The sequence below is a fragment of the Sciurus carolinensis genome, chromosome 9 (genome assembly GCF_902686445.1).
Source record: "Sciurus carolinensis chromosome 9, mSciCar1.2, whole genome shotgun sequence".
NCBI classification, from domain to species: Eukaryota; Metazoa; Chordata; class Mammalia; order Rodentia; family Sciuridae; genus Sciurus; species Sciurus carolinensis.
This window is the reverse complement of record NC_062221.1, coordinates 41,272,916-41,299,570: the sequence shown is the minus strand read 5'-3', so window position 1 is coordinate 41,299,570 and position 26,655 is coordinate 41,272,916. Positions and strand designations below refer to the sequence as shown.

The following is a 26,655-nucleotide window of genomic DNA, read 5'->3' as shown; positions in this document are numbered from 1 at the left end:
GGCTCACACAAGGGCAAGTCCCTGTTTCTTTGTATTGCAACAGGAGACAACACCTTCCTTAGAGAAGGGTTAGAAGGTATGACTTGGCCTACAAGTTTCCCTCAAGATCCATTCTTTTCTTCTTACAAACTTAATCAAATTTAACTGGGCTCCCAGTCAGCTAAAATTAAAAAGTCCACAACCAGCTTCACAGATATGTGATTTGTATAATCTCACAGGCCCCAAGGCAGAAGGAGCCAGCACTTGGTTTAATACTCTGCTGTTGACATCTTGACATTGCTAATAATCTGGCCATTAAACTTGTGTTTTATAAGTGAAGTCTAATGGGACAATGGCATATGCATGGGAGCAAAGACTCATGATGTACGCATGCACTCTTTCTTGCCACCCTACATTCATGGGGCATCACAATGATATATGGGAGGTCAGCAAGATTCCAAGTTCAAAGCTAAGCGTGTGTCTAGCACTGAGTGGATGCACTGATGGTCCCCAGGGGTTACACTTACCACTGAAACCAGGACTTGCTTCAAATACAGAAAGAAGGAATGGAGTTCTAAGAACAAGAATGAACAAGGAACCCTATGGTACCCTTTCTCACTTCTGTTAATTCATTGTCTTATCACCACTTTACACCGAAAATGAAGGAAATGGAAAGATAAAACAACCCATAGATCCCTTTCATGCCAGTTCTTCCTTACTCATCAGGAAGCTGAAGGTAAAGAGTACTTGCAGAACATGTGCACATAAAGAGTAAAATAAAAGCTGGGTACAGTGGCACATGCCTGTTATCCCAGAAACTCAGGAGGCTGAGGCAGAAGGATCACAAGTTCAAGGCCAGCCTCAGCAATTTAGTGAGACCCTAAGCAATTTGGTGAGACTCTGTCTCCAAATAAAAAATAATAAGGGCTGCAGAGGGAGCTCAATGGTAAATTGTCTCTGATTGAATCTTCAGTATTAAAAAGAGAGAAAAAAGAGTAAAATAAACAACAGTTGAGTTAGTTTTGTGCAGTGTTGCCCCCGTCCTACTAAGAACATGTTATGAGCTACCAGATACAAATTGTGGAACTTGAACATTTCTGCACAGAAGTTAAATGTTGCTGTGATTGTACCTAAAATTAACATTGCACAATGTAAAAATCAGATGGCAAAATTCATGGTAGTAATTTAAATTTTTAATTTTCTTTACTGAGAACATCATTAAATAGCAAAAACAGATAACAAAGAGAACACAGAAAAAAGAAAATGCTTTTTATTTTAGTATCTTTAACAACACCTTTTTTTTTTTTTCAGAAAGAACTCCACAATTTTATTTTGCACTGAGAACCTGTGTTATGTAGCCAGCCCTGATACCTATTATATTCCTGGGTCTCTCTTGCAGCAAGATGTTACCTAAGGAGAGTCCTGTGGTAGCATCAGGAACCTTCCCAGGGGAGATGCATGGACCTTTTCCGCTTTTCTTTGACCTTATCTACCTGCAGCATAGATGCTGCCTTCTGTGCATGTGTTCAACAGTCACCTCTTGGGGTTGGTGAACCACCGAGCATGAAACAGTGGGAGCCCTTAAGGATCAGGCCACCAGACTAGGCGTGGAAATGTGGATCATCAGACTTACACATTTTGTAGAATGGATTTCATTAAATGACTCACATGATGGCATGTTGCCTTCTTTAGTCAATAAATGCCCATATGTTGCTGTTACAGTTTGTTATTTGGTTGGGTGTTATTATCAACTATGAAAAGCAAGATTATTCTTCATATTTTTCTTTGGGACAGTTCAGCATCCTGACACCATCTGCAGTCCCCACCGTGGGAACCATCGCTTCTGTTCACCACTTCACCCTGCTGATTGCACAGGGCCATGCATCTTATTGCATGTCTGTGCCACCTGAGACACCCATGTTCTTGTTGTTCCTGTCACTAGAGAAGCTGAGGTCTGACACCTGGAGAGTGAGTTTTTACATCAGGCAAAAGCTTGACACCTTCACTAAGTTACAGTCTGAAGAAGAAACAGCATGTTCCTCTGCAGACGGTCTTGACAGGACATGCCACAGAAGCCTGGAGAAGGGGTTCCACTGCTTTGCTCACAATTAGATCATTAGCCCACCTGCCCTGCCTTGGTACTGCAGATTGAACCCAGAGGGGATTAACCACTGAGCCACATCCCCAGTCCTTTTTATTTTTTTATTTCAAGACAAGTTGCTTAGGGCCTGGATAAAGTGCTGAGACTGGCCTTGAACTTGTGATCCTCTTGCCTCAGCCTCTCAAGTTGCTGGGATTACAGACTTGTGCCATCATACCAGCAAATCATTAGATTTAGAAAGTTTAGGGATTGGCTGACTTTGCACACCCATCAAGAAAAGTGTAAGGTTGGGGGAAGATGTAAAATGAATATGCCTTCACCCATCAAGTATCCTGAAGCCTCTTATCCTTAATCTGTGCCATAATGGGCTTCTGTGGGTACCTTATGTTTCCTTTCAGTCAGTGTGTAACTTTCCAACATAAGTTAAAGATGACAATGATAAGAAACTAATAGTATCGTTAATCATGACACAGTTAACCTCACCACTAAACTGTGAGTTGAGGGCTAAGATCATCTTTGGGCTTCCCTTTTGGTGGCTAATGTATGGCTGGCACACGGCAAGTGCTCATTAAATGCTTATTTAATTAATGAACTAACTAATTAACAAATGAATAATGGATAAACAATATAATCTTAATAGATGCTCCACAAACCCATTTTTAGAGGGCCAAATTTTAAGAGTTCATGAATTTTTAAACAATAAATGAGATTTCAGATATTAATAAAATATCAGTAAGTTCTAAGGAGGTCTAGATCTGAAAACACAAATTATGTGGCTGGCATCATGCCCTGAAGTCCTCCTTATTTAGAATTTGGTTCCATTCTGAGCAAAAGGGAGAATGAGGGAGATATTTTAAATAACAAAAGCTTTTTAAGTTTCCTGAAAATATAAATAGCCTTAGGAAAGAGTTTAAATTTTATAGTATTTAATTCTCCGGAATATTGTGAGGTATCCCTTGTTTAATGATGATTGATTCTCTCTTGATGAGACAGACCATGAGGCAATGGAGTAGCAGAGGACCAGTATAAAGAAGAGGAGAAAACTGATATGGACATAGTGGCACTGGGTCTTAGCTAGAGTCTGCAGAGTCAGAAAGCCTGGTGTTGTAAAATCAGAGCCTGAATAAGAAATGTAGAGATCAGTGGAGAACTGGTTTGTGTAACCAAAGGGTACCTATGAAGCCGGCCTCAGAAACAAAAACGGAACTCGGTCTCTGTGTACCATAAAACTCTTCTTAGGCCTCTACCTCCCTCTGCACTTTGGCCTCATTTTCCCAGGTTCCGTTTTCCCACATTGCTGGAAGGAGGGAGGCTGAGAGCTTCCAGGCTCACGTCTTTCCAGTTCTCCTATCAGGAGAAAAATGCTCAGACCCACAACTCCAATAAAGAATGGAGCTATATGGATAGAATGCTAGTCTCCTGGGCCAATCCCGATCATATCAGGGAAGTGAGCCTGAGATAAGTGGTCAACCCCAAAACCAGTAGTAAAGGTCAAGTTGGACAAGTCAGCTCTCATGCTGACAGAACAGGTCCTTCAAAGAAGAAGCAGTTCCCACAAATCACAACTCCCAAATTTTATCAAGTTCTAGGTAATGGGAAAGGACTCTCTAGTAATATGACCTTGGGCAAATCACTTTTTATCTCCATTCACTGAAACTTTTTTCATGATTCTCAAACTTCAGAGTGCATCAGAATTACCTGGGAAGACATTCAGAATGCAAATTCCCAGGCTTTCCCCCAGATACTGCCTCCATAAGTCTTGGGTGGGACCCAGGGATCTGTTTTACTCAGTGAGTTGTATGCCAATGATTCCCATTCCACACTTGAGAAATACTGAAGGGAATGGCCCGAGTTCCTTGCTTAGACACTCCATGACTAAGGTCATCTGAACTCCGTTCTGTTTGGGGAAAGGCTCAGGTTGGGAGGAGGGGTTCTATATAACCTGGAACAGAAGGGAAGAGGAAACTGGGAGGACAGTGAGAAGGTTCTGCTCAGCTCAAGGAGGCCAGAGCAGACCCAAGAGAAACACCCGGAGGACTCACCTGCCCAAATTTCCTCATCCCCAACAGTCCTGGGCCTTCCTCACACCGCTAGATGTACATTTTCCCTGACTTTTGTCAAAACAATAAACAAAACCAGGCAGCACAGGAACCCAGATTTTTCTAGCATAAACATAGGATTTAAGGTCTAAAAGACCTGGGGAAAAGGCAAGTGATTTATTTTTGGTTTTGTCTCAAAAGATTATGTTTAGTACATTATGATGGAAGTAATAAAAAAGAACAATGGTTTAGCTAAAAAAAATCCCAGAGCTTTCCATCTAAGCCTTGAGCTATCAGATCAGAGTGCCCCCCACAAATTCTCCTAGAGACTCCTGTGCTCCTTTCTCTGTGAACCACAACCCAGCTGAAGCAGAACTGTAATGCCAGGCAGGCAGAACCACAGGCCTCCACCTTTCCTTGGCACGTATTCTCTCCCATCATGAATACCATTGAATTTTTTATTATCAACCATTTATTACAAATATTCTCTTACATAATTTCATACCAACTGAAACAAATTAAATATTTCAAATAATTTTAAAATAACAGCATATTAACTTTATTTACTGCATCCTATTATAAGTACTAGGAGGGAAGCTGGGCACTCCCCAGCACCACAAAAAAAAAAAAAAAAAAAAAAAAGATGAAAAGACTGTTCCACATACTAAGTATTTTTAAAGAGCAGATTATGAAACTACATGTAGAATATGTTGGAGTTTTTATTTTAAAATAAGATGATGACAAGAATACATACAAAAGTACTCTCATGCAAAGATAATGGGTGATATTTTTATTTTCTTATTTGTATTTTTCCACAGTGTTTGAATTCTCTATAAGAATAGACATTATACAATAGCTGTGTGATGTAGGCAAGCTAACTTATGTCTCAATTTCATTATCTAAAATAGAAACACAGTTTTAATAACCCCTAACTTAAAGAGGTATTATAAAAATTAAATATCTTAGCATTTGTAAAGTACTAGAGTTGTACTTAGTAGGAAGAAGCTCTCAATAAATGTTAGATGTTAGATTATTATTACTTTTATAATCAGGAAAAAGTGTGACTTTTAAAAACTAAATCTGCCCAGAAATTTTCAAAAACCAGATTAGTGGAACCAGTAAGTACAGTATGAGTTCAAAGGGTACTGGGAGGTCCTCAGGTACCAAGCAGGTACCAAGGTATTGAATATTTAAGGCGAACTTGTTGCCTGCTCTCCAAATCTTGAACATAGGAGCTAAAAGGTAGAGAAGTCACCCTACCTCTGCCTAGGCCACCAGGTCCCTCACATTCAGGGCAAAGGAACCAGGGCGCAAGGGTCTGTAGCTGGTGCATCTGCTCTCCCTCAATTACCCTATATTCTCCCACCTTCCCTTATGGGAACTTCTCAGGAAAGGGAAGAATACAGTCATTCACAATCAAGGCATTAAAGGTTGGTGTAGTTCCATGTATGGCTCCCCAAGAGCAGGGCAATGTGGACTAGCTGGATAGTGGGAGTGAGCAGAGGCCAAACACCTGATTTGTAAGGTTGGTTCATTTCCATGGTATAAGTATCCCACCAAGACTATGTGTTATCAACTGGCTCACAAAATTCCTGAAACTGTAATGATCAGCTTTCATGAACTAGTAGTCAATGGCTAGCCAGTAATAGTTGGTCCCAACATTCTACTAGGTGCTTATATTTTAATGAGGAACAAAACCTTGAAGTCAAATGAATGATCTGCACCAAAATTTCTGGCTAATGGAGCTCCAGAATTATTTTGAAAGGCAAAGAACCATTCCCAGTACCTTCCAGGGAAGAGACACCTGTTGCCATGCAGATGCATGAGGACAGTGGAGTTTCAACAGGAGGAAGCCTCCAGAGGCTAGTTACTCCAGGTTTGAGATTAGGACACAGCAGCAGCAGCATCCTCATTGTTAGAATGCAGAATCTCAGGCCCACTCCACACCTGCTGAGTCAAAATCTGCATTTTAACAAGATCCTCAAGTGATCTGTATGTACCTTCCACTTTGAAAATCACAACTGTATATAGCTCAGTATAAAAGAAATAGAGACATAACTGTCTTAATTAAAGAAAGCCTCCAACTGTGACAATCAGATGCTCTTTGCTATTTGAATGGTAGCTTGGAAGTTAAGAATTAAGCAATCTTGCCTGTCCCGATCCGATCCTTGAGGACCGGCTCAACATTTCCACACTTTTCATTTCAACAATGGGGCATGGAGCAGTGACAATTCCCCCCATCTCCACTCCCTCCCCTGGCCACCACAGGGCCACAAAGCCCTTAAGCTCTGAGATTCTGCATGAGGTAGAGAAATATAGATTCCTCAAGAGCTGCTATTCAAGCCATCAGCAGCATGTGCCAATGTTCCACCCACAATCCTGGTTCAGTCTCCATTAAGCTGCACATCTGGCTGTCACTTACTCTTTTGTGGGGCCATCTCAATGGTGGCACTGATGCTGCCTCTCCTGGGGGCCAGGCCTACAGTGGCCTCCCTGTCCTCCCAGCATGTGATGTCATGAGCATGAATGTCCTGCCAAACATTTAAGATGTTGCAGTTCACATTGTGTACATTGTATAGAGAACACTGACGTGTAGATTAAAATTTTTAAAAAGGACAAGATACAACCAAACCTTGTTCTATTGTTACACCAAACCACCAATGCAGCACAAATATGTATCTTGTATTCTTGAAGTATACAATCTTCTCTTTCTTTGTTGCTGTCATTGTAACTAACATTCCTAGATTCAGAGATTCCCTGGAAACATTCTTTTCTCTAATTTGGTTTTTATCAAATTCTTGGAAAGCATAAACAGAACTGGCTCATTTTCAAGCCAAAGATCCCCTGCATGTTGTCTTTTTAGAATGGGCTAAAGCAAGAGGGGCAGAAAGCTAGGGCTAACTCAAAATTATCTACCTTCTGATAACTTTCCAAGAAGAGACAAAGGACAGTGTTAGCTACACTAAGTATGAGAAAGATGTTCCAGTCACTGTTTATTACCATACGGTGGGGAGACCACCCCATCAGAACCACTGAGGGTGCCCAATAAAAATACAGACTTTTGGGGCTGGGTGTGTAGCTCAGTGACAGAGCACATGACTAGCTACACAAGGTCCTGGGTTCAACCTCCAAAACTCCCAAAAACAAATACAGACTCTTGGGTCTGTAGTAAGATTCAGATGTACTGAGTCAGTCTGGAGGTGAAGAGAGTGAAGTTGCCTTTCACCTAACTCCCTAGGAGTGATTCTCAAGTTGGAGAATGGGGACCTCAAACAGTTTTAAATTCCTTTTGATTCTTTATAGTGGCTATCTGACCTTGACAAACAAACTGAATCTTTCTACATCTCATTTTCCTCATCCATAAAGTGGGGATGGCAGGAAGGAATAAATGTGTGAAGTTCCTGACACAAATGGGTTGCAAAGGCACGAATTTCCTTTTCCCTGTTACTCACATAGAATACATTAGGTTAGCACTTCACATAGGATTGGGGGTCATTGTCTTCACCTGGAGGAAGATTTATTATAATTGTTCAATAAATTGTAATTGTAAAGTTCTAATGGAATTCTATTAAATGTAGACATAATAAGATTGAATCCCTCTTGATGATTACTGAGAAAGATCCTATCATTTTACAACTGTATCATCAAATTTAAATAGCCTCTAGCCACATGTGACCATTGAACCCCTGAAATGAGATGTACTGTAAGTATAAAACACTCACTGGCGGTGTTGGGGAGATAGCTCAGTTGGTAGAATGCTAAGGTCCTGGGTTCAATTCCCAGTACCAGCAAAAAAAAAAAAAAAAAAAAAAAAAAAAAAAAAAAAATTCACTGGATCCAAAAACTCAATTAAAAAAAAGAATATCAAAATAATGTTTTGATATACTACATCAAGTAAAATATGTTAAAATTAATTTCATTTGTTTATTTTTAGTTTTTCCATATTGTTTTTTTTTGCATTAGAGTTGTACATAATGGTAGGATTCATTATTATATATTTGTACATGCACACAATATAACGATATAATTTGGCTCAACATCATTCCTCACTATTTCTCCATTTACTTTTAGATTTTTCTTAATGTGACTATTAGAAATTTTTAAAGTACATATGTGACTCACATATTCCCACTGAACAGTACTGTTCTAGAAGAAAATCTACCCTTCTTCCTCAAACTGATCATAAACCCTAACACTACAGTTATGACCTACAAAACAGGATTCCTTAATTAGTCCGGACAAAGTTAGCTAGGAGAGATGTAAGGTCTCTCCCCCAAGCTTCAAGGAAAACGGAACGAGGGTAGCTCACCCCTCTTACAGTAAAGCAAGCAGCATTCTCATGGGAAGGAACCAGCACATCCCAAAGATCACTACTGTATTTAATGATGCTTCTGACTGGTGGTGAAGAGAGGGAACAAGAGGACCTAAAATCTTACTTCTCCCTCCACATGCCTTCTGCTGCATTCATGGTCATAATCCAGTATACCTTGACATGTTTTAATGAGGTAGGGAGGGTCTTCCAATATAGTCACATGAGTCATATCCTAGCAAAAACTGTCTCATAACAGAGCAAATATTTTTGTCAACATGTTGTCTTTTCTGCACAAGTAATTTAGAAACACTTCCTACCAAGTACAATATCCTAATGTACATAAATTTCTACAAATGTCTGACACAAATGGAGATTTCCAAGGAGGAAATGTTTGCCAATTATTATACTATCAACTAATGAGATTAGTATTTTATTTGGAAAATGTCTGCCGAAATAGATTATCTATTTCCTTAGAGCAGGCCCATAATTTGACAGTTTATGGAATAGGAAACAAATAAAAATCAACTCAATGTCTTTGTCCAAAATTTCCAAAAATCTACATATGTGACAAAATGTATTTAGGTATTATAACTAAAGATCCAATAAAATGGGTTTTTAAAATTCTCCCTCATACTTAACCAATTCTATACTAAATGTTCAAAGTAAATAAAGGAGTTTAATCACATAATGCTTAGCACTTGGTTTCTGATTGCAACCCATTTACCAAAAAGTCACTCTACAGTAGAAACCTGGAGAACATTAAGGTTACATTTTTATGATCATACATTACCACCACACTATTAGTGAATAAACTGTAACTTTTAATTACTCAGGGCAATGTAGAATGACTTGTTCCTGACTCACTGATCAGGTCCCCTATAAATTACCAGTAGAGATTAATGAGACTTTTTTTTAAATCAGTAGACGAATACCTTTGGATACAACAGAAGATTGAAGGCCAGTTTTGCAGACAGTTTGTTATTTTATTGCACAGATTTCACTTAAGGAACCAAATGCACCATCCGTGTTTGGAGAGTCTGGGGTCTCAGATGCTGATAACACCATCAGCATTTACACCCGTAAAGCCAAATTCAACAGTACAGCTTACGTTAAACATTGCTTCAAGAGAGCTAACAGAACAAAAACAGAGAAAGGGAAAAGGGCTTTTAAAATGTGTTAATTTGAAGCATATGCAAATGTGGGATTAAAAAGTATATCACACAACTCTGGAAATCAAAAATGTTTTGTGGAACATCAGTAAAAGTTATACTCACTTGTACTGTTATTTATTGCATGATTAAAGTCTATTTGGTTCATTTCCTTCATACTGATGAACTGAGAATTTCAGGAAAACCATGGTTATAAAAACAATCGATTTTGAAAAAAGTATGTACAGATAAATGTAAAATCACAAACTAAAAAATATCCCCACCCCTTGCCCTCAACTTATAAAAGGGAAACTTTCCCACGGAGAGAAAGTTCCACAATTCCCCTCCCTCCCCACCCCATGTCCCCAATTCTATCTTTTTCTATCTCTTAGAAGTAAATGACCTTGGAATGGAAGAGGAGGGAGCAAACAGAGAGGCATCTTTATGAGACTCCCATTGTCATCTGTAACAGTTTGAAAAGTGTTTCTTATTTCGCTCCCCCACCAGCACCCAACTCAGTCGTGTTTGCAAGACATTTAAAATTTAGAGAGAAACAAAAATTCTTTTTTTTTAATAAACAACAAAGGGATGCCCGAGAAAAGAGATAATCGTGGGCAACACCGTAGAAACTATGTGGGCATTATCTGAGCCAGAGATTTCTTTTAAGGCAACCAAAACGTGGTGGTGGGGGGTGGGGGCGGGGAGTGGTGTTAAGACTACGGAACACCAGGCAGGATGTTTAGACCTTTGGCTTTGGAGCCTGGCAGAGAATGAACCTAGGGCCACAGGCCCGGCATCTACAGCACCTCCACGGGTACCGTGGCCGCTCTCTTATACATGCGCACTCTTGGCATGAGTCGGGGAGCTGGAGCCCGAAGAGTAGTAGAAACGGTTTTCACCAAATGACTGGGCATCTCCAGCGCAGCAGACGATGACGCTGCCACCCACGAGGCACAGCACTGCACCGATCCAGCCCGCGTACAGGGAGTAGCCAAAGCTCACGATGGTGGTCTCACGGTGGGCGCACACAGGGAACCAGATGGTGGCGACGATGGCGCAGAGAGCTGGGGAGACAGAAAGAAAGCGCTGACTGGGCGCACCCGCCACTCACCAAGTGCGGTGTGCAGCGCGTTCGCTCCGTATCCACACGCCTCGCAACTGCTCCAGAACAGCTCCAAACACACAGCTCCACTCCCGCGGCAATCAGAGCCTAAAGACTTGCGGCTGTAGAATTAGTCCTGTCAAAGCAGCTTGCCCTGCTGGGCCCTTTTTTTTTTTTTTCAACAGGTGGCAGTGACAAAAGAGCTCTCATGTAAAAACTGAAAAATAAATCATTTAAGACCAAAAATTTGTTCTTACTCGTACATTGTGGCTTTGTAATTCCAAGTCTATCATTACATTCACCTAATCATATTATCATTTTCTCTTTACAGGTCTATTTCCTATACCAGGCTCTGAGTTTTTTGAAGGCAGGGGCTGTACCTTATTTATGTCTGCAAACTCAATATTTAGCTCAGCACCAGGCATAGAGGAGGTGCTCTATGTATGCTTGTTGAATGACTGAATGACCTGAGCTATTTAGAGACTGGGAACAAAATGATGCTCCCCTCAACTCTCTATTCAGTTCACACTACAAAGACCTGAAGAAGTTGTGCAATTTCTCTTGCCATGGTGAATGTTGCTAGATGTAAGTGGAGCATTAGCTGAGGGTCTGAATCTATGCTGTTCTATTCATGATCACAAAATCCCAACCCAAAAATCAACGATCCTTAGAGTAAAATAATTCACCTATTCAAGGATTTCATGATGATGATATTTTTTATGATGGGTCAAGATATTAGAACTTTACTTATGGTCTTGCACCAATCAGGCTAACCTTCAGATTAGGTTTAGATTTTACAGATTAAAATAAGAAATAAATTCTATCTCATTTTGTCCCCCCCCCCTTTCCTAATAGAACAAGAGTCTGTAAAAATAAAAACAAGGGCCTATAAAGACAATTTTTTAATTTCTACTACCAAATAGGGTAGCCACAAGCTACATGGAGTCACTAAACATCTATCATGAGGCTAGTGAGGCAGAAGAACTGAATCGTGAATTTTAATTAAAGATTAAAATTACAGCTCAAAACAAAGTAACTCCACGACTTCCTTTGGTATCATCTGATTTCTCACAACTACAAACAGGATGGAAATTTTTTTTAAAACCTTAAGTTGGGAATGATACATTAGGGATGACAGACATAAGACTAACAGTAATAGTGAGGTTTCCACTTGTCAGTCATAAAAGCCATCAACAAACTCAAGACAGGGCATTGCACTGCCAGCCTGGTGTGCCACCTGGGGTACCCTTGTCACTTTCAACTCAATAAGCTCTTTTCTGATTTCTTCTCACACTGAGTGATTTTCCTAACTTACCCTTTATGCCAACAGAAAAGAAATATATTTTTTCTCTAAATAAACACTAAAACACACAGCACGATACATTTGCTCCAAACTTTAGGAAAGATTTAAGTTTTACCCATTTTGAAAGACCCAACTGTCTCATTGTGTGTTTTTTGTTGACAACAGAATAAACCTGCCCCCACAAACTGAGTACAACATACATATAAACAAATGTGATTCCTATTTTAAAGTACAATGGAAGTCAGAGGCAAGAGTGGATTCAGGGGTCTTTGAATTGTCCAGATTGGTTTTCTAACAGCCTGAGTTCACTCCATTTACAGTGAGACAGGACCACCATAGGGATAAGGGGCAAAGCGCTCATGGGTCTTGGCTCATGGCCTGACAGCAGAAGCCAGGAGGCTTCATGTGTACCAACCTCAGCCAAGTCAGCTTTGCATCATTGAGGTCAGACTGTTCTGTATGCGTCCTCTTCATCAACTGTAGTAACTTATCTTTAACACAGGGAACAATGCTTCAGTTCAATACACCGATAGCAAATTAACATTCCCCTCTCCTGAAAGTAACCAATAAAATGAGCTCCCTCCTTTGGCTCAGGGAGCCTGCCTGAGTCCTGTCAGAACTGTCTCCCTTCCTAAACAGAGGCCCCAGTAAAAGCCTTCGCTACATGTTAGCTTGCTGAGCTCAGTTTAGTTCCTATGTCATCAGGTCAAAAGATCCCAGTGTCTGGCATCAATAGTGAGCTATCTACACAATTAAGGAAATTTGTTTTGTTTAGTTTTTGTAGTTTTGGAGATTTTTGGTTTTGTTTTGTTTGTTTGTTTTTGTTTTGGGCAAGGGGAGGGGTACTGGGAATTGAACTCAGGGGCACTTCACCACCAAGCTACATCCACAGCCTATTTTGTATTTTATTTAGAGACAGGATCTCACTTAGTTGCTTAGCACCTCCCCATTACTGAGACTGGCTTTGAACTCGTGATCCTCCTGTCTCAGCCTCCGGAGCCACTGGGATTACAGACATGCACCACCCAGCTAGTTCTGGAGATTGAACCCAGGGTGCTCTACCTTTAAGTTATATCTTCAGTCATTTTTTATTTTTATTTATTTTATTTTTATTTATTTATTGAGACATGATCTTGTTATGTTGCCCAGGTTGGTCTCAAACTTGCAATCCTCCTACCTCAGCCTCCCAAGTAAGTGAGATTACCAGCATATACCACCACATCCGGTCAATTAAGGAGTCTATATAGGTTATCTAAGGGGCTAAAATCTTACATGTTCATTTTCTTAAAGAAAGCATAATAACATCCACTTCTATAATACTTATATGAAACACCAAGAAAAAATGTATCTTCCTTTCACAAAGAACATTCAGGAAGACTGGGGTTTGAGATTTGCCTTTCCAGCTCAAGGCTTTGAAAACCTCAGATACAGGAGAAAGTCCTTTTCTTTCTCTTCCTACAGCTATGGATTCCAAATCATTCTCTCTTGGAAAATTGCTTTCAGTGGGGCACAGGCAACCGAAATCCTCCTCCAGAGTATTTTAGCCAGAGAGAACTGCAGTAGATTCTCCATAGCAATACACAATCCAGCTACACACCCCAGGCCCCCACAGCGGCTTCTGTTCCACCGTGGGCAACCTAGCAAGGGCTTCCAAACACTCAGGTTTGTTTAGAAGGAAAAGTCCAACAGTTACAAGCTGAATTATGTAGGAAAAATAATAATAATAAAAGATTTAATTCCCAAACAACTGATTTGGTTCAATTCAGTCTTTCCCATAAACAATTAACTGGTTTCAAAACAACTATGCTTCAAATTAAGTTTTACATTTTCTAGTTATTTTGTATTTACAAACACAACACATAAACACATACACAGGCACATGTATATGCACACAGGCAAGAAAGCAACCCCCCACGTCCCATGAAGCCAAACAACTTTGAAATTTGGTTTAGACTTCATTGAATAAGACAAGAAATTGCCTCTAAGTTCATTTCATTCTTTCCCATAATAAAACCAATAATAAAACTAACTTATCTTCAGATAAGGAAAGAATCAGACTTCATCTTCAAAGGTAACCATCAGTTGGTTTAAGTGTCAAGAGATTTTGTTAGAATATATTGCAATATAATTCATTAGAAATAAAAACACAAGAAAAATGTCTGGACATTTATATAATGAACCTCAGAGGACTGGATGAGCAAGTGGGTGCACCAGTGGAAAATGAACCCAGGGCTCTTCTTGTCCCTTCATACACACCAAGACTGACTTCTAAAGTCATCAAAGCTTAAGGTGACTTTAACATATGTAGAGCCACACGCCCCCGATTTACCTCATTAAAGGTTTTCCTCGTTTATAATCCATACAAAACAAGGCAAATGATCACCAGCAGGCTCTTTATTTCCTAGCAGATAAACGTACTCTGGGAGGAATTCCTGTGGCTCTCAAAGATGAACCACATCAAAACCACTAAGAAAAGACAGACTACCGCACAACATGAAAGGAAATGAGAGGCTCACTGGGAGCAGTGACCTTCAACTGAACTCAAATTGAAAAATGTTCAGAGACAAAAAGAGGAGAATTTACTCCATGTCGGCCATGGTCTGAGGGAGAAAAAAATATGAACAGCAAAGTTAAAAATGCAAGTCCAATCACTGCTCGACTAAAAATTGTCAAAAGGTTAATAAAACTGTCACTAATTTTGGACTTTCTTAAAGACACAGAAGCCTTGCTAAATTTGTATTTGCAGAAACCCTCCACCCCCCACCACCCAAAAAAAGGAAAGTGTGAAATGATTCTATTATTAGAAAAAAATAAAGTATTTTCCTAAAAGTCACATTTACCTTTAAGGTAAGGAAAATTAAAGAAATAGAAAGGAAATTTTCATTATTTTTTTTATATTCTGTCATCCAAGTTTTTTTTTTTTAATTAAGTCTCCAAAAACAATTTTTGCACTCAGATTTTTCAGTCTCTTTCTCCTATTTAGCTTCAAAAGATTCAATTGTTAACTGCACAAGAGGTGAGGAATAATCTACTCTTTGGGAATAGAAGGTTAAAAATTGTGAATATTCTTAGCTAGAGATGGGGGGACAAAGAAGGAAACTTCACTGGTAGATACAGATCCTTTCATAAGAATACCTTAAGTTCCAAGTGATGTCATGCAATGTGTTTCTTAGTTTATACGATACACCCTTGTTAAAAATTAACGATAATTTGACTTAACCAAGGAGAAATTTGGGGGGAAGGCAATATTAGAGCAATGAAAGTTTAGTGTAGCTTTCAAGGTTGTGAGAGATTAAATGGCACATGATGATATTAGGGAGTTAAATAAATGTGAGACAACCTCATAAATAAGTACAATTTTTAGACATCAAAAGTTTTAATAGCAAGAAAAGAAAAATAAAGGTAATGAAGTTTAATAAAATTGATTCAGATGTGTTTGATTCGAGAAGCAACAATTGAGAAAAGGAGAAAAAGAGGTTGGGAAAGATCACCAGACACTGATATTTCTGCCTTCCTCTAATGAACACCTTTTTTCAAGGTTTTTTTTACTATCAATACCAGGTATTGAATGAACTTTCAAAAGCCTTATGTCTACCACAGAGAAATATGTGTATCAAAATTACTTGAATTGTTCTGACTATATTAGTAATACTGGGGGAGGAATCTTCCTTGATAAGCTGAGTTTTGAGACAAAAACATCTGGAGCCTAGAAGAAATGGAGAATTGGGAAGATGAAGCAAATAGGACATGAGCTGATCATTATTGAGAAGGAGTTTGGGTTCACGGAAATTTATTATTCTAATTCTTTCATGTACACTTGAAATTTTCCACAAGTGTTTCTTAAATCCTCCTCCATTTAACATTTTACAACACAGTGAATGCTATCTTAGTATCAATACTACTATAACATACAACCTAAGTAGCAATAATTAATTTTAGCTTTTCACAAAGGAATCCATGAAGGCAACAATAAGATTTCTAATGAGCTGATGGGTCAATCTCTATTTATTGTTCTCATATGAAACTAGAAAAGTTTTGAGGTTTTATCTTCCTTGTTCATCATTCTCTAAAATGTTGACATGTAACATACTCCTCTTACACAAGTGATCTTTAGGAGGAGCTAATATTATAAAAATCATCAAATCAATGGAATATGTGAGTCCATTATTTTCCTGGCTTGCTTTCAAGATTTTTTTCCTTTAGTTTTATTCCATGCATCATTATCTTTATTATTTTTTTCCTATAGCTTTTCAAAGCCAGCTTATGGTTGGTTGGTTGATTGATTTTTTTATTTATTATTATTTTTTGGTCCTGGGGATCAAATCCAGGTCCTCAAGCATGCCAGGCAAGTGTTCTATCACTGAGCCACAACCCCAGATCCTTATTTTTTTTTTTTAACCACAGAATTTAGAGGCAGGAAGTATTCACAAAGCAGTTAGTGCCTCCAACTTTGCTGGTGAGGTCATTTTAAGCCACAGTCATACTCAGATGTCACATCCTTTCCACTATCTACATGAAATTTTATTTGGAGGAAGATTTTTCCATATTTTAATTCATGCATTATAACTGAATATAATGGTGGGATTCATCATTACATATTCACATATGCACATGAGGAATTTTTCTAAGAATGTTCCTAATGTCCTAAATCAAGGGCTTCACTAGTCATTCCACACCCAAAGATTCCTTTTCCCTACACTACATCTGATCCTGCATGTATGACAAGCTCAGTTTGTCTCACATTTGCCCACACCCTTTATTTTACTACAATTTTGCTGTTAACCTGAAGTTCCAAACTAAACCAACTTTTTCCACTACCAACAGGAACCAGGTTTTCTAAAAGGAAGAACTAATCACTGTGGCACACACCTGTGATCCCAGCTACTCGGGAGACTGAGGCAGCAGGATCACAAGTTGAGGCCAGTCTGAGCAATTCAGAGAGACCCTGCCACAAAACAATATTTAAAAAGGATTGGGGTAGAGCAGAGGTAGAGTACTAGCCTAGCATGGGAGAGACCCTAAAAAAAAAAAAGAAAAGAAAAGAAAAGACAAAAGGACCCTACTTAGGAAGCAAAGCACATTGCTTTTCCTTCTATTCCCTATCTTATTCCCTTAAGAAACATCCAAATAAAGTACTTTCTAACTTGCAGCAAGGTAGGAATTAGAGTGAAGCAGAACTGAGTCTGTGTTTTCAGAAGGGTAACTTGTTTTGGCTTTCCATAATGGAATAAGCAAAAATCTTCAACTATTGATTCCCAGGCTGTGTTTTAACAGAGTAAATGAAGGAAGCATTTCCATTTAGCCAGGATACAAGGTATGTTTCCAGAAACAGGTTATCGTCTCTCCTCACCAGTTCCAAGAGTGGGGTTGACCCTGCGCAGAAATTAGACATGACTGGAAGAATAGCCAGGTGCCCTCTGGGTTAACTCTCTTTTTCCTCAAACCAACAAGAAAAAGAATGACCATTTACTGAACACTTCCTACATATGGCCATTTACTGAACACTTCCTATGTGGCAGATTCCATGCTAAATAATTTCTCTGTTCTTTCCAACCAGACAAGTAAGCATTATCATTCCTATGTTGTAGAAAGACTCAGAGACATCAACTACTTGCCCCAGTTTAAACAGTTAGAAAGCAATAGATTCCAAATTCAGTACAGTCGGGTCTGACACAACTGACTAGATGAAATGATTCAGGGCGCAGGCGCCTCACGCATTGGTAGGGACTCTTGAAAAGCTACAAACAGATTAGATTGGCCTCAGATTCACCCCAGATCTGAGAAGCCTGCTGCTCCTCAAGCTACTCATCTGGCTTAAGAAGACAACAGCATCAGGCTTGTATTTCTTCCCCACAGCAGGAACTAAACCTCACACCATTAAACTGAGACTGCTCAGAAGATGGAGTTGTTACAACAGACGTAATTTTTTAAGCCTTAAAAAAAAAGAAATAGTTACAGATTTTCAAGGTCAGAAACAACATGATTTTAACTGCATTCAGTTTCCATACCAGGACCCGTGTGACACTGTGTCCAGTTCCCAGGCCCCCAACTCCAGTGTTGTCCCACCCCCTTTGGTCAGCAACCACACCTCAGCTGGTGCACCATCCGGTGACCCTAGGACCCAGCATGGGCCCAGCACTGACTTCTCCTGGGACAGTGACAGAGACCAACCAGAGCTACACAAAGAGAGCCTTCACTGTCTCTTGCTCCTCCCACTCACTGCCAAGGGTGGAAAACAAGGCACTTAGGGCTGGGGTGAGAAGACCTAGAGGAGATCAGCAGGAGCCGCACTTGAGACAATGAGCTTTACATTTCCAGAGCTGGCTCCTCCTGGTCAAAACAACATCCAACCCAAAGGCAAGTGGCAACCCACTGAGAAACAAAGCCAGACAGGACAGGAGCCATCAAAGAGGTGAACAACACTGGACATGCAAGCTGTAAAGGGACCAAGGGTGTGTCCCCTCACCCCATCCAGAGAGACTTCCTGCAGGGTCAGATCACTGGACACCCTGTCTCCCTAATAGTTTCACTCCACACAGGCCAACAGGGACGTGGGGCCCACCCCCACCACCCGACCCCACTGCACTTCCCTTGTCTATGACATGATCTGCCTATACCAAGCCACTTCAAACAATAAAGAAAACCTAATTTAGCTAAGAAAGTTCAAATGCTTCCCCCAATCCCAAAACAAAAACAAAGCCTGGTTATTCTACCAGGCAATTCAGCTGTTTTTAAACCAATTAGTCTATCTATACTTGTTATTATCACTCTATTTTCCGCAGGGTTTGTTTGTATTTGTTTTAATCCACTTGTAGATACTCTGCAACTCTCCTGTGAAAGGCTAGAATTTCTAAAGATGAACCCCTAAGACGACACACCCAACCTTTGACTCTCCCATCTTCCAAGAGCCCAAGAGAACCTTCTGGAGCTTCTGGGAGAAAGTGAGGAAAGTAATAAACAGCAAGTGGCTCGGAAGAGAAGGTCTTCTGGATTCCACAACCCAGTTTATCATACAGCTTTGGCCTACCCATCAGAAAGGGACACAGAGATCTGACCATGAGAAGGGGAACCTTTGAGTTACAGAGCAAGGCTGTGTTCTACGTGGCACTTGTACACAGATTCTTTGTGTCTGGAACCAAAATTTCCATGTCCAGATATTTGTCTGAAAATTAGTAGTCTTTTTCACCACACACAGGCACCGCCCCTCCCCCACCCTTAAATTCTCCAAGTCTTAAGCACCCACAAACCTCTGCCCTTTCACCATCCTGGGAAACGATGCCCACCTCTCATGTGCCTGACCTCAGTGGGGTCACTGTGAGTGAGAAGCCTCCTGGTGGGGAGTGAGCATCATCGGTGGCATGGACATATACAGAACCCTGACATATTCCCCACCTGTTAAGTGCATGATCTGCCACCTTGGGAACAGGAATCCCTTGTCCCAGGAGAATGTGACTTCAAATCTAACCCATATCCAGATGAGTTTCTGCTCACTGATATGTACACTGCAACAAGAACTGCTGCTCTTAAACTCCACATCTTCTGTAAGGATTTAGATATGCTAATGGAATCAGAGGGGGTGGGGGCAGGGGGATGGAGAGAAATGAAATCAGCAAAGAGAGCAGAACTAGAAGCCCCGTCCACTGGTTGTTAAATCAAGCCTTGAGTGCAAGTGTGATCAGCAAACAAGCACGTGATGTTTCCTTGACCTAGACTCTCCCCACTTCCAATCCATCATATGACCACCTTCTCTTCAATTCTCAGCACTCATCCCTGGGTTCCTCTGCTCTGGGAAACACCCATCTGGGTTCGGTGCCTTCTTTCTGTGTGCACAACCTGGGCAACTTTTTAGATGAGCACATGCCACACACACTGTGTACACTCAAAGTAGACACTGCCTCCCACTGCCCCATGTCCCTAAGACCCACCTAGTGCCTGGTGCATGTGCTCAATGAGCATTTATTGAACAAAAATACTGAATCATCCCCTACTAGTCTACCACACTCAATGAATGTTCCTTTTTTCCCTCTTTCTTTGTATATTAACTGAGGTTCTCAATCTTGGCTGCCCATAAGAATCAACCCAGGAGTTTTCAAATATATCTTTCCCTGGTCTGATCGCCAGAAACTTCTGATTCTCTTATCTGCTGTGGGAACTGAATATAAGGGTTCTAAAAGAAAGTCCACTGTGTAGCCTGAATGGAGAGCCACCATACAACTCTATTCTGTCCTTCTGGTCTCTCCCTTAGTATTTCCTACCCTCAAAATCTTCTTCTTCTTTTTCTTTGTTTAAACTTATTTCTGTGTGCAGTGTCCACACCCCAGATATTACTGAGTCCTCTATTTAAACTTATCATCGAATAGGAAGGAATCTCTTATGGTGTCAATTGCCCAGTGGATTCTCTTGACTTCCTTTCATGTTTCCCTTGAACTCGAGGAAGCAGCAACCACAAGATTTGAGGTCCATCAGGTTCTCAGAGTTGGGGCATGTATAGAAAGCTTACCCAGCAGAATGAGCATGACACCTGCCAACTGGGCCCGCCGGTACTTGGCCACACCAGGCTCATGGCCCATTCGAATGCAGGGGAGAACCGTCAGCAGCAGCAAAATGGCCGGCAGGCCCAGAACTGAGGCAGCAATCATTAGGGCCCGGCAAGCCTGCACATAGCCTAGGAACAAGAGAACAGATAGGGTGGGTTAGATCAAGGGTCCTCTTCGTTCCTGAGGCACACCTCACAGGAATTCCTTTCTTCTCACCACATTCCAAGATTTGAAATAGGCTAAATATTGTCCAGGATAACTACATACCTTCAACTTTTACAGCAACTCAGAAACAAAAAATGGGGGTTAGAGAAATGGAATGGGTATCCCTGGTTTAGACGATTTGGTCAAGCTTCCAGGATGAAGGGTCCAGAGTCTACATTATTACACCTTGTAAAAGACTCAGGTGGAAACTCAAGTCTTCAAAGAAGTCTTCTGCAATGGTCTATGTGGGTTCCAGTCTGCTGTTGATCTGCTTTACCTATGTGACTTTGGGCAAATTACTTAACTGCTATGTCCTCATCTACAGAGTAAAAATAATAGTAGTACCTACATTTCTCTGATAGAATTATACAGAAGAGTAAATTAATTAATTCATACAGTGCTTAGAAAAATTCCTATGCTGAGTACTGAAAAAAGTTAGTCATTATCACTCATGTTATTACTTTTATCTGCAGGTGTACTCAGTGATTTCATGCCTAAACATGTGCTTTTAATTCATTTTGAGTATGAATCGTGTATGGCTCTAAACTACAGTAGGCTAAGATTCAGACTTCTCTCCACTATGTCTTGAACATGCTTCCCCAAATGTCCATCATTGTCTAAAAGTTGTCTCTCTAGACCTGGGAATTCCCGGAGAACCAACACCTGCCTTGGTTTTCATGTGTCCATAAATGATGATGTAAACAAAAAATTACAAATGAAGGGATAAGTGGATTGAATAATAAGGTAGTAGAACAAAGCTATCCAAACTTTATACTGTCAAGTAAAATGCCAAGTTAACTTTATTAAGAAATAGATTATAACATGTACAACATTTACATAGAATAAATATGACAAGGTCCTGGGAGAATTTCACAAACTTAAATTTACTGTTTCACTTTTGAATTTGTTTCTCATTAAAACACTTACCCCCTCAAAAAGTGACATTCATTTATTACCTCCCTTTTTGGCTCAAAGTTACGAATTCTATCTCATACACTTGGACCCCCATATCAAATCCAGCCAGGCTGCCTTATACACCAAGACCCAACTTCAGCACTGTCTCTTAGCAAGGTATATTTTGCCAGAGTTCAGATTCCAGAAGGGCTCTCTTCCAACCACTGCCCATGTCAGCTTCTTTGGAATTAAAAACAATTCATTAGACATCTATTGACTTAAAGACTCCCAAAGAAGAGCCAAAGAAGGCCCAGCCCCTCCCTGGCCTTTCAGTCTGTAGGAGAGGCAGGAAAGACACAAAGGAGGGAGTCAGCTAGCAACAGAGGTTCTGAAATTCACAGCACAAGCTGTTCACATGCTACAGTGCCAAGGCCATGTCTAGAAGTCAAAAATGGAGGCTGAGAACCATCCCTGCCCCCAAACAAAGTGTAAGGGGATGGGGGAGCCGGAAGGGTTAGGCCCTCCCCATAATGTTTTCCACCCTGGAGAATGGCCCATATTCTTTGAAAACAAACCACTTGGCACTGAATGCTCAGTAAATTTAATTCCAGGGGAAACAGAAGAATAAATTTATGCTTAGTCAAAGGTCCTTAAAAATTTCATGCCCAGATTTGAATAGCTACCCTTTATTGGAATATCTACTACACAAAAGAAGGTTTACATTTCTTGTCTCATTTAATCCCCAAAGCAATCCTAAAAGATAGGTGATTGATTTTAACTTTAAAAAGATGACAAATAGGGTTCAAAGAGGTTAAAAACTTATCTCTAATCACCCAGATTTTGATTGCTGGGGCCAGGACCAGCATTAACTGAAGCTGGATCCTAATCAGAGTTTCCTGGCCTTCTCTGTCCTTCTGAAAGGGTAGCAAAAGGCAGACCAGATGTGCAGTATGCACACCTATTATGTGCCAGAGGCAATGTCCAGGTTAGGAGAGGAAAGCCAAAACAGTAGGAGGCCAAGTGCATCTTCAAAAACTGTAAAATGTGGTGAGAGAACTTAACTTACCACCATTAAAATAAAAAATAAAAAATAAAAAAAACAGAAAAGTGATGTGATAAGGATAAGCCAAGTACTAGGGCAGCAAAGGAGATTTATTCCAACGGCCAGCACTGGGATATAGGCACAACTTGGGGCACTAAAGGGGTGCAGAGTCTCTGAACGACCCCCACCCCACCCCACCCCCACCAAAAAAAAAAAAAAAAAAACTTCTCAGAGAAGGCACAAAGCGAAACGCTCCTAGACCCGCCGCTTCAGAGCCAGGTTTCTCTCTGTCTGAAGGAAGCCAAGACTACACTTTAACAGCGCACAATTCACAAAGGCTTGAGGGACAGCAGGCCACCATGTAGGGGCCAGGTCTAGAATGAGCCCTCAGGGCAGGAAGATTTCTAGTAGAAAACTCGAGGGGGCGCCCGTGGTCTCGCTATTCATCCAACTTGTCTCATAGTTAAATCGCAATTGAAATTTTCCCATAATTTTTCCACAGGACAGCAAAGGAAGATGGGGCTCCCCGCGGGGATCAGGGAGGTGGAGGCTGATCAATTCTTCCCTCAGCTCTCCTCTTGGAGACACAGCAGCAGGCCAGAAGGAGCGACCTTTGGCGGTGCTCAGTGTCTCTCTCGCAATGGAGTGTGTACTCTTCCCAATCCAACTGGAGGGTCGCAGAGCAGGGGAGGGTGTCACCGCGGCCTCGCTGCCGGACTCCTCCATAGCAGAGGTAGAGGTGGGGTAGGGTAGCTAAAATAGACCCTGGGGACTGCGAGAATCAACCTGGGGTTTGCTAAACTGGGCAACCCAGAGACACCCTTAGACATGAACTTTTTGGCGACCCCGCGGATGGAGCTAGGAGCTCCCCAACATCTCCCCAACCCGTCCCAGGAGGACTGAGAAACAGCCAGCACCTGTTTGAATCGCTCCAATGCGTGCGTTTGACTCTTCCCTCCTCACTTCTGCAGCAATCTTAACTGGCAGCACAGAGTCTGTGGGAAGAGTCTGGGACCAGGGTAGTAAAGAAGCAGTGGAGGGCTGGGACGGTGGGAATTCTCTTCGTCTGTGTCCCTTACTCTGGGTCGACACCTCGGTTCATTAAATTCTTAGAGCGACTGGATCAGCATTGCCACTGGCCAAATTAACATTATTATCCCAAATTCTAGATAAGAAAACTGAGACCGAGTATGATTTCTCAAAATGCATCCTACTATCATGTATAACTAATTAGTACAAATAAAAACATTTTTTAAAAGGAAAAACTGAGACAGAGAGGGATTAAGTTTAGAGCTGCCTAATTCTGCAGCAGGGTGGGAATGGGGGTGTCAAAAATGTGCCCAAAGGTCATTGAGGCCCAAAATGTTTCTGTGAACTCTGTCTACTGCCCCCCTCTCTGGTCTACTCAGAGAATGTGGGCTTAGAAAGCAGCCGCTTGCACAGTGGGGGTCCTTACCGGGCAAGATGAGGATGTCCACCAGGGGCTTGCAGTGGTACAGCCCCGTAGCCATGACGCAGTCGGCCCACAGCCCCTTGGAACCCAGTTCGTCCAGCTTGCGGCAGGTGGGGATGGTGTAGCCACAGGTCACCACCCAGTCATTGGTGGATGTGGTGACGATAATGCCGATCCAGCCCACGAAGCTCGTGACGAAGCCCACCACCTGCAGGCACGTGGCCACCATGGTGGCCACCCCGACGTCCACGCGCCTCGACCCTCAACTGGCTGTGCCCGGACCCCGGGCTGGACAGCGCCTGCCCTGGTAGGTACTTCCTGTACTGCCCTGGCGAGCCGCTTGCCGGCGATCGCCCGAGGCCGGACGCTCGAGCTGGTGCGGGCCGCTGGAGACCGCGAGCACAGCACCGACGACGCGGCGAGCGCACAGCTGGGACAGCGACCGATGCACCGCGGGGACAGCAGCGCTGCTGGGTGGCGCGCCCCCGCCCCCCTCTTTAAACCCGGTGACCCGGACCGAGGAGCGCCAATCCGCGACCGCCCGGGGTCGAGCCCGCCAATCGCCAGGCGGGGTCCAAAGGAGGGTGTGGAAGGGAGCAGAGTAACGGGAGGGGGGGCCCTTCTCTCCTCCCCGGCGACGCTCGATCCGTGCTGGAAAGTAAAATAATCCCATCCTGGTCCGAGACGGGGAGAGCGCAGAGGGCTCTCGTCTGGCGCGAGTTCTGCTCTGCTGAGAATTATTTCTCTTCTTGCAGTCCCTCTCTCATCTCTATCTCTGGGTCTCCGTTTCTCTCCATCGCTGCTCACCTTCTACCCATTCAGCTGTGAGTGCACCCAAGGGCGCCAGGTACAGTTCTCCCATGGCCCAGGATTGTAACTGATTGATAGCTACCCTAAGGTACAGAGGTGAAAAAGTCAGCATACCATAGTTACAGTGTGGGCGTTTATATATGTATATAAGTATATATGAACTTTTCATGGTCGAAGGCAGGCATGGCCACAATAATGGCGATAACAGCAGCTCACAGAGCTGTATTACATTGTATGTACATGCATTTTACATGTATTAGCTTATTTTCATAAAATCTTTGTAGTAAAAACAATTGTCAATTACACATAGAAGAAAGCATGATGAAAGCTAAGTGGCCCAAGTTCATCCAGCTGGCTAGGGGAAGACTCCATGCCCATCTCACCTCTCTCACTAACCATTCTGGAAGGAAATCCTGCCCGATCATCAGTTTCTGAGAATTTCTAAAGAACTCAAGTGTCCCATTTCTGATACATTAAAAACCAAGCTGACACTTCAACTCACTATGGAAAAGTTAATATCTGTACCCAGTGAGAAAACTACCTAGACCAGACTGAGTGTACAAAGTGTAAGCTATGGTCCTAGTCATCACCAAAATCAGCCACCTTTTCTCCTACATTCAAATAATGTCCCTTACCTGTGCATTTTATCATGCAGAAAAGTTCCCCTTGGACTGTGTTTAAACAGTTTTAACTTTCTCTGAAATGTCTGGCTGATCTTATTGTATGTCTTGATCCATTCATTTGTATCACAGCCTCCTCATCAATTATGCAATTTAAAGGCGTGAAGTACAGTAGAATGAATTGGACATTACTTTCCTATGTTCATATATGAATACACAACCAGTGAAACTCCACATCATGTTCAACCACAAGAATGATTATACTCCATGTGTGTATGAAATGTCAAAATACATTTTCCTGTCATGTATATCTAAAAAGAACAAATTTTTTAAAAGAATGGCAGAGTGGTACTAAAAAATCAGTGAATGTGTGAAGGATTTTGGCAAACACAAAAACTTCCTGCTCAAACATTCCAGAATCTCAGAAGCCCAGGATTGATTACAGAATAATATTCTTTAGAATAATCATATTCTCTAACTAATGAAAAATAACAAATATGTATAATAAATTATAGGTACATAGCATTCCTAATGCTGGTATTGCAAGTCACCATATCTTCTAGGAAAGTCTGTCCTTGAAGAGACAATTGCATTTCTGTGGTGACCACAAAGAAATCAAATGCACAAACAGAAAAGGCTCTGTAGTAGATGCCTAGTACAAAGTCCAGAATGATCGCCCAGGAAAGACAGACTACAAACATAGGCCAGGCTGCTGAGTTCAAATCCTGGCTCTACTACTTACTGGCTATGGGACCAAATTACTTCACTTTTTGATTTTTTTGTTTGTGCCTCCTTTACTCATTTGTAAAATGGTGATCAAAATAGTGTCTACCTCATAAGTTTCTTGGTGATTATGTAAGTTTTTATCCAGACAAAGCTTATAATAATGTCTGGTACAAGGTAAATCCTCAAAAATCTTGGGCTACTTGAACTATATGTGATGCTTCTGAACTCTTGAATTTACACCTGTGTATTTAACCTGCATTTATTCAAATTTGATTTCTGGAAACTATTTTATAGATAGATGTCTCCTTTCTGAGTGAGCCATTAGGTTTGGGGAGTATTTCATCACCAGAGTTTATTAATCTGGATGCTTCCAGATATTTACCTG

The 26,655-nt window shown here is 41.3% G+C and overlaps 1 protein-coding gene across 1 annotated transcript; it reads right to left on the bottom strand.

The window, feature by feature from the left end:
• Positions 1–9,393: 9,393 nt before the first annotated feature.
• On the bottom strand, positions 9,394–24,593 carry Cldn11 (claudin 11). Its single transcript, XM_047565244.1, has 3 exons — positions 24,118–24,593; positions 20,485–20,649; positions 9,394–10,643 (listed from the first exon to the last, which is right to left on the bottom strand). Exons 1-3 carry the CDS (start codon positions 24,341–24,343, stop codon positions 10,411–10,413), a joined length of 624 nt encoding a protein of 207 aa, XP_047421200.1. The 5' UTR covers positions 24,344–24,593; the 3' UTR covers positions 9,394–10,410.
• Between the last annotated feature and the right edge of the window lie 2,062 nt (positions 24,594–26,655).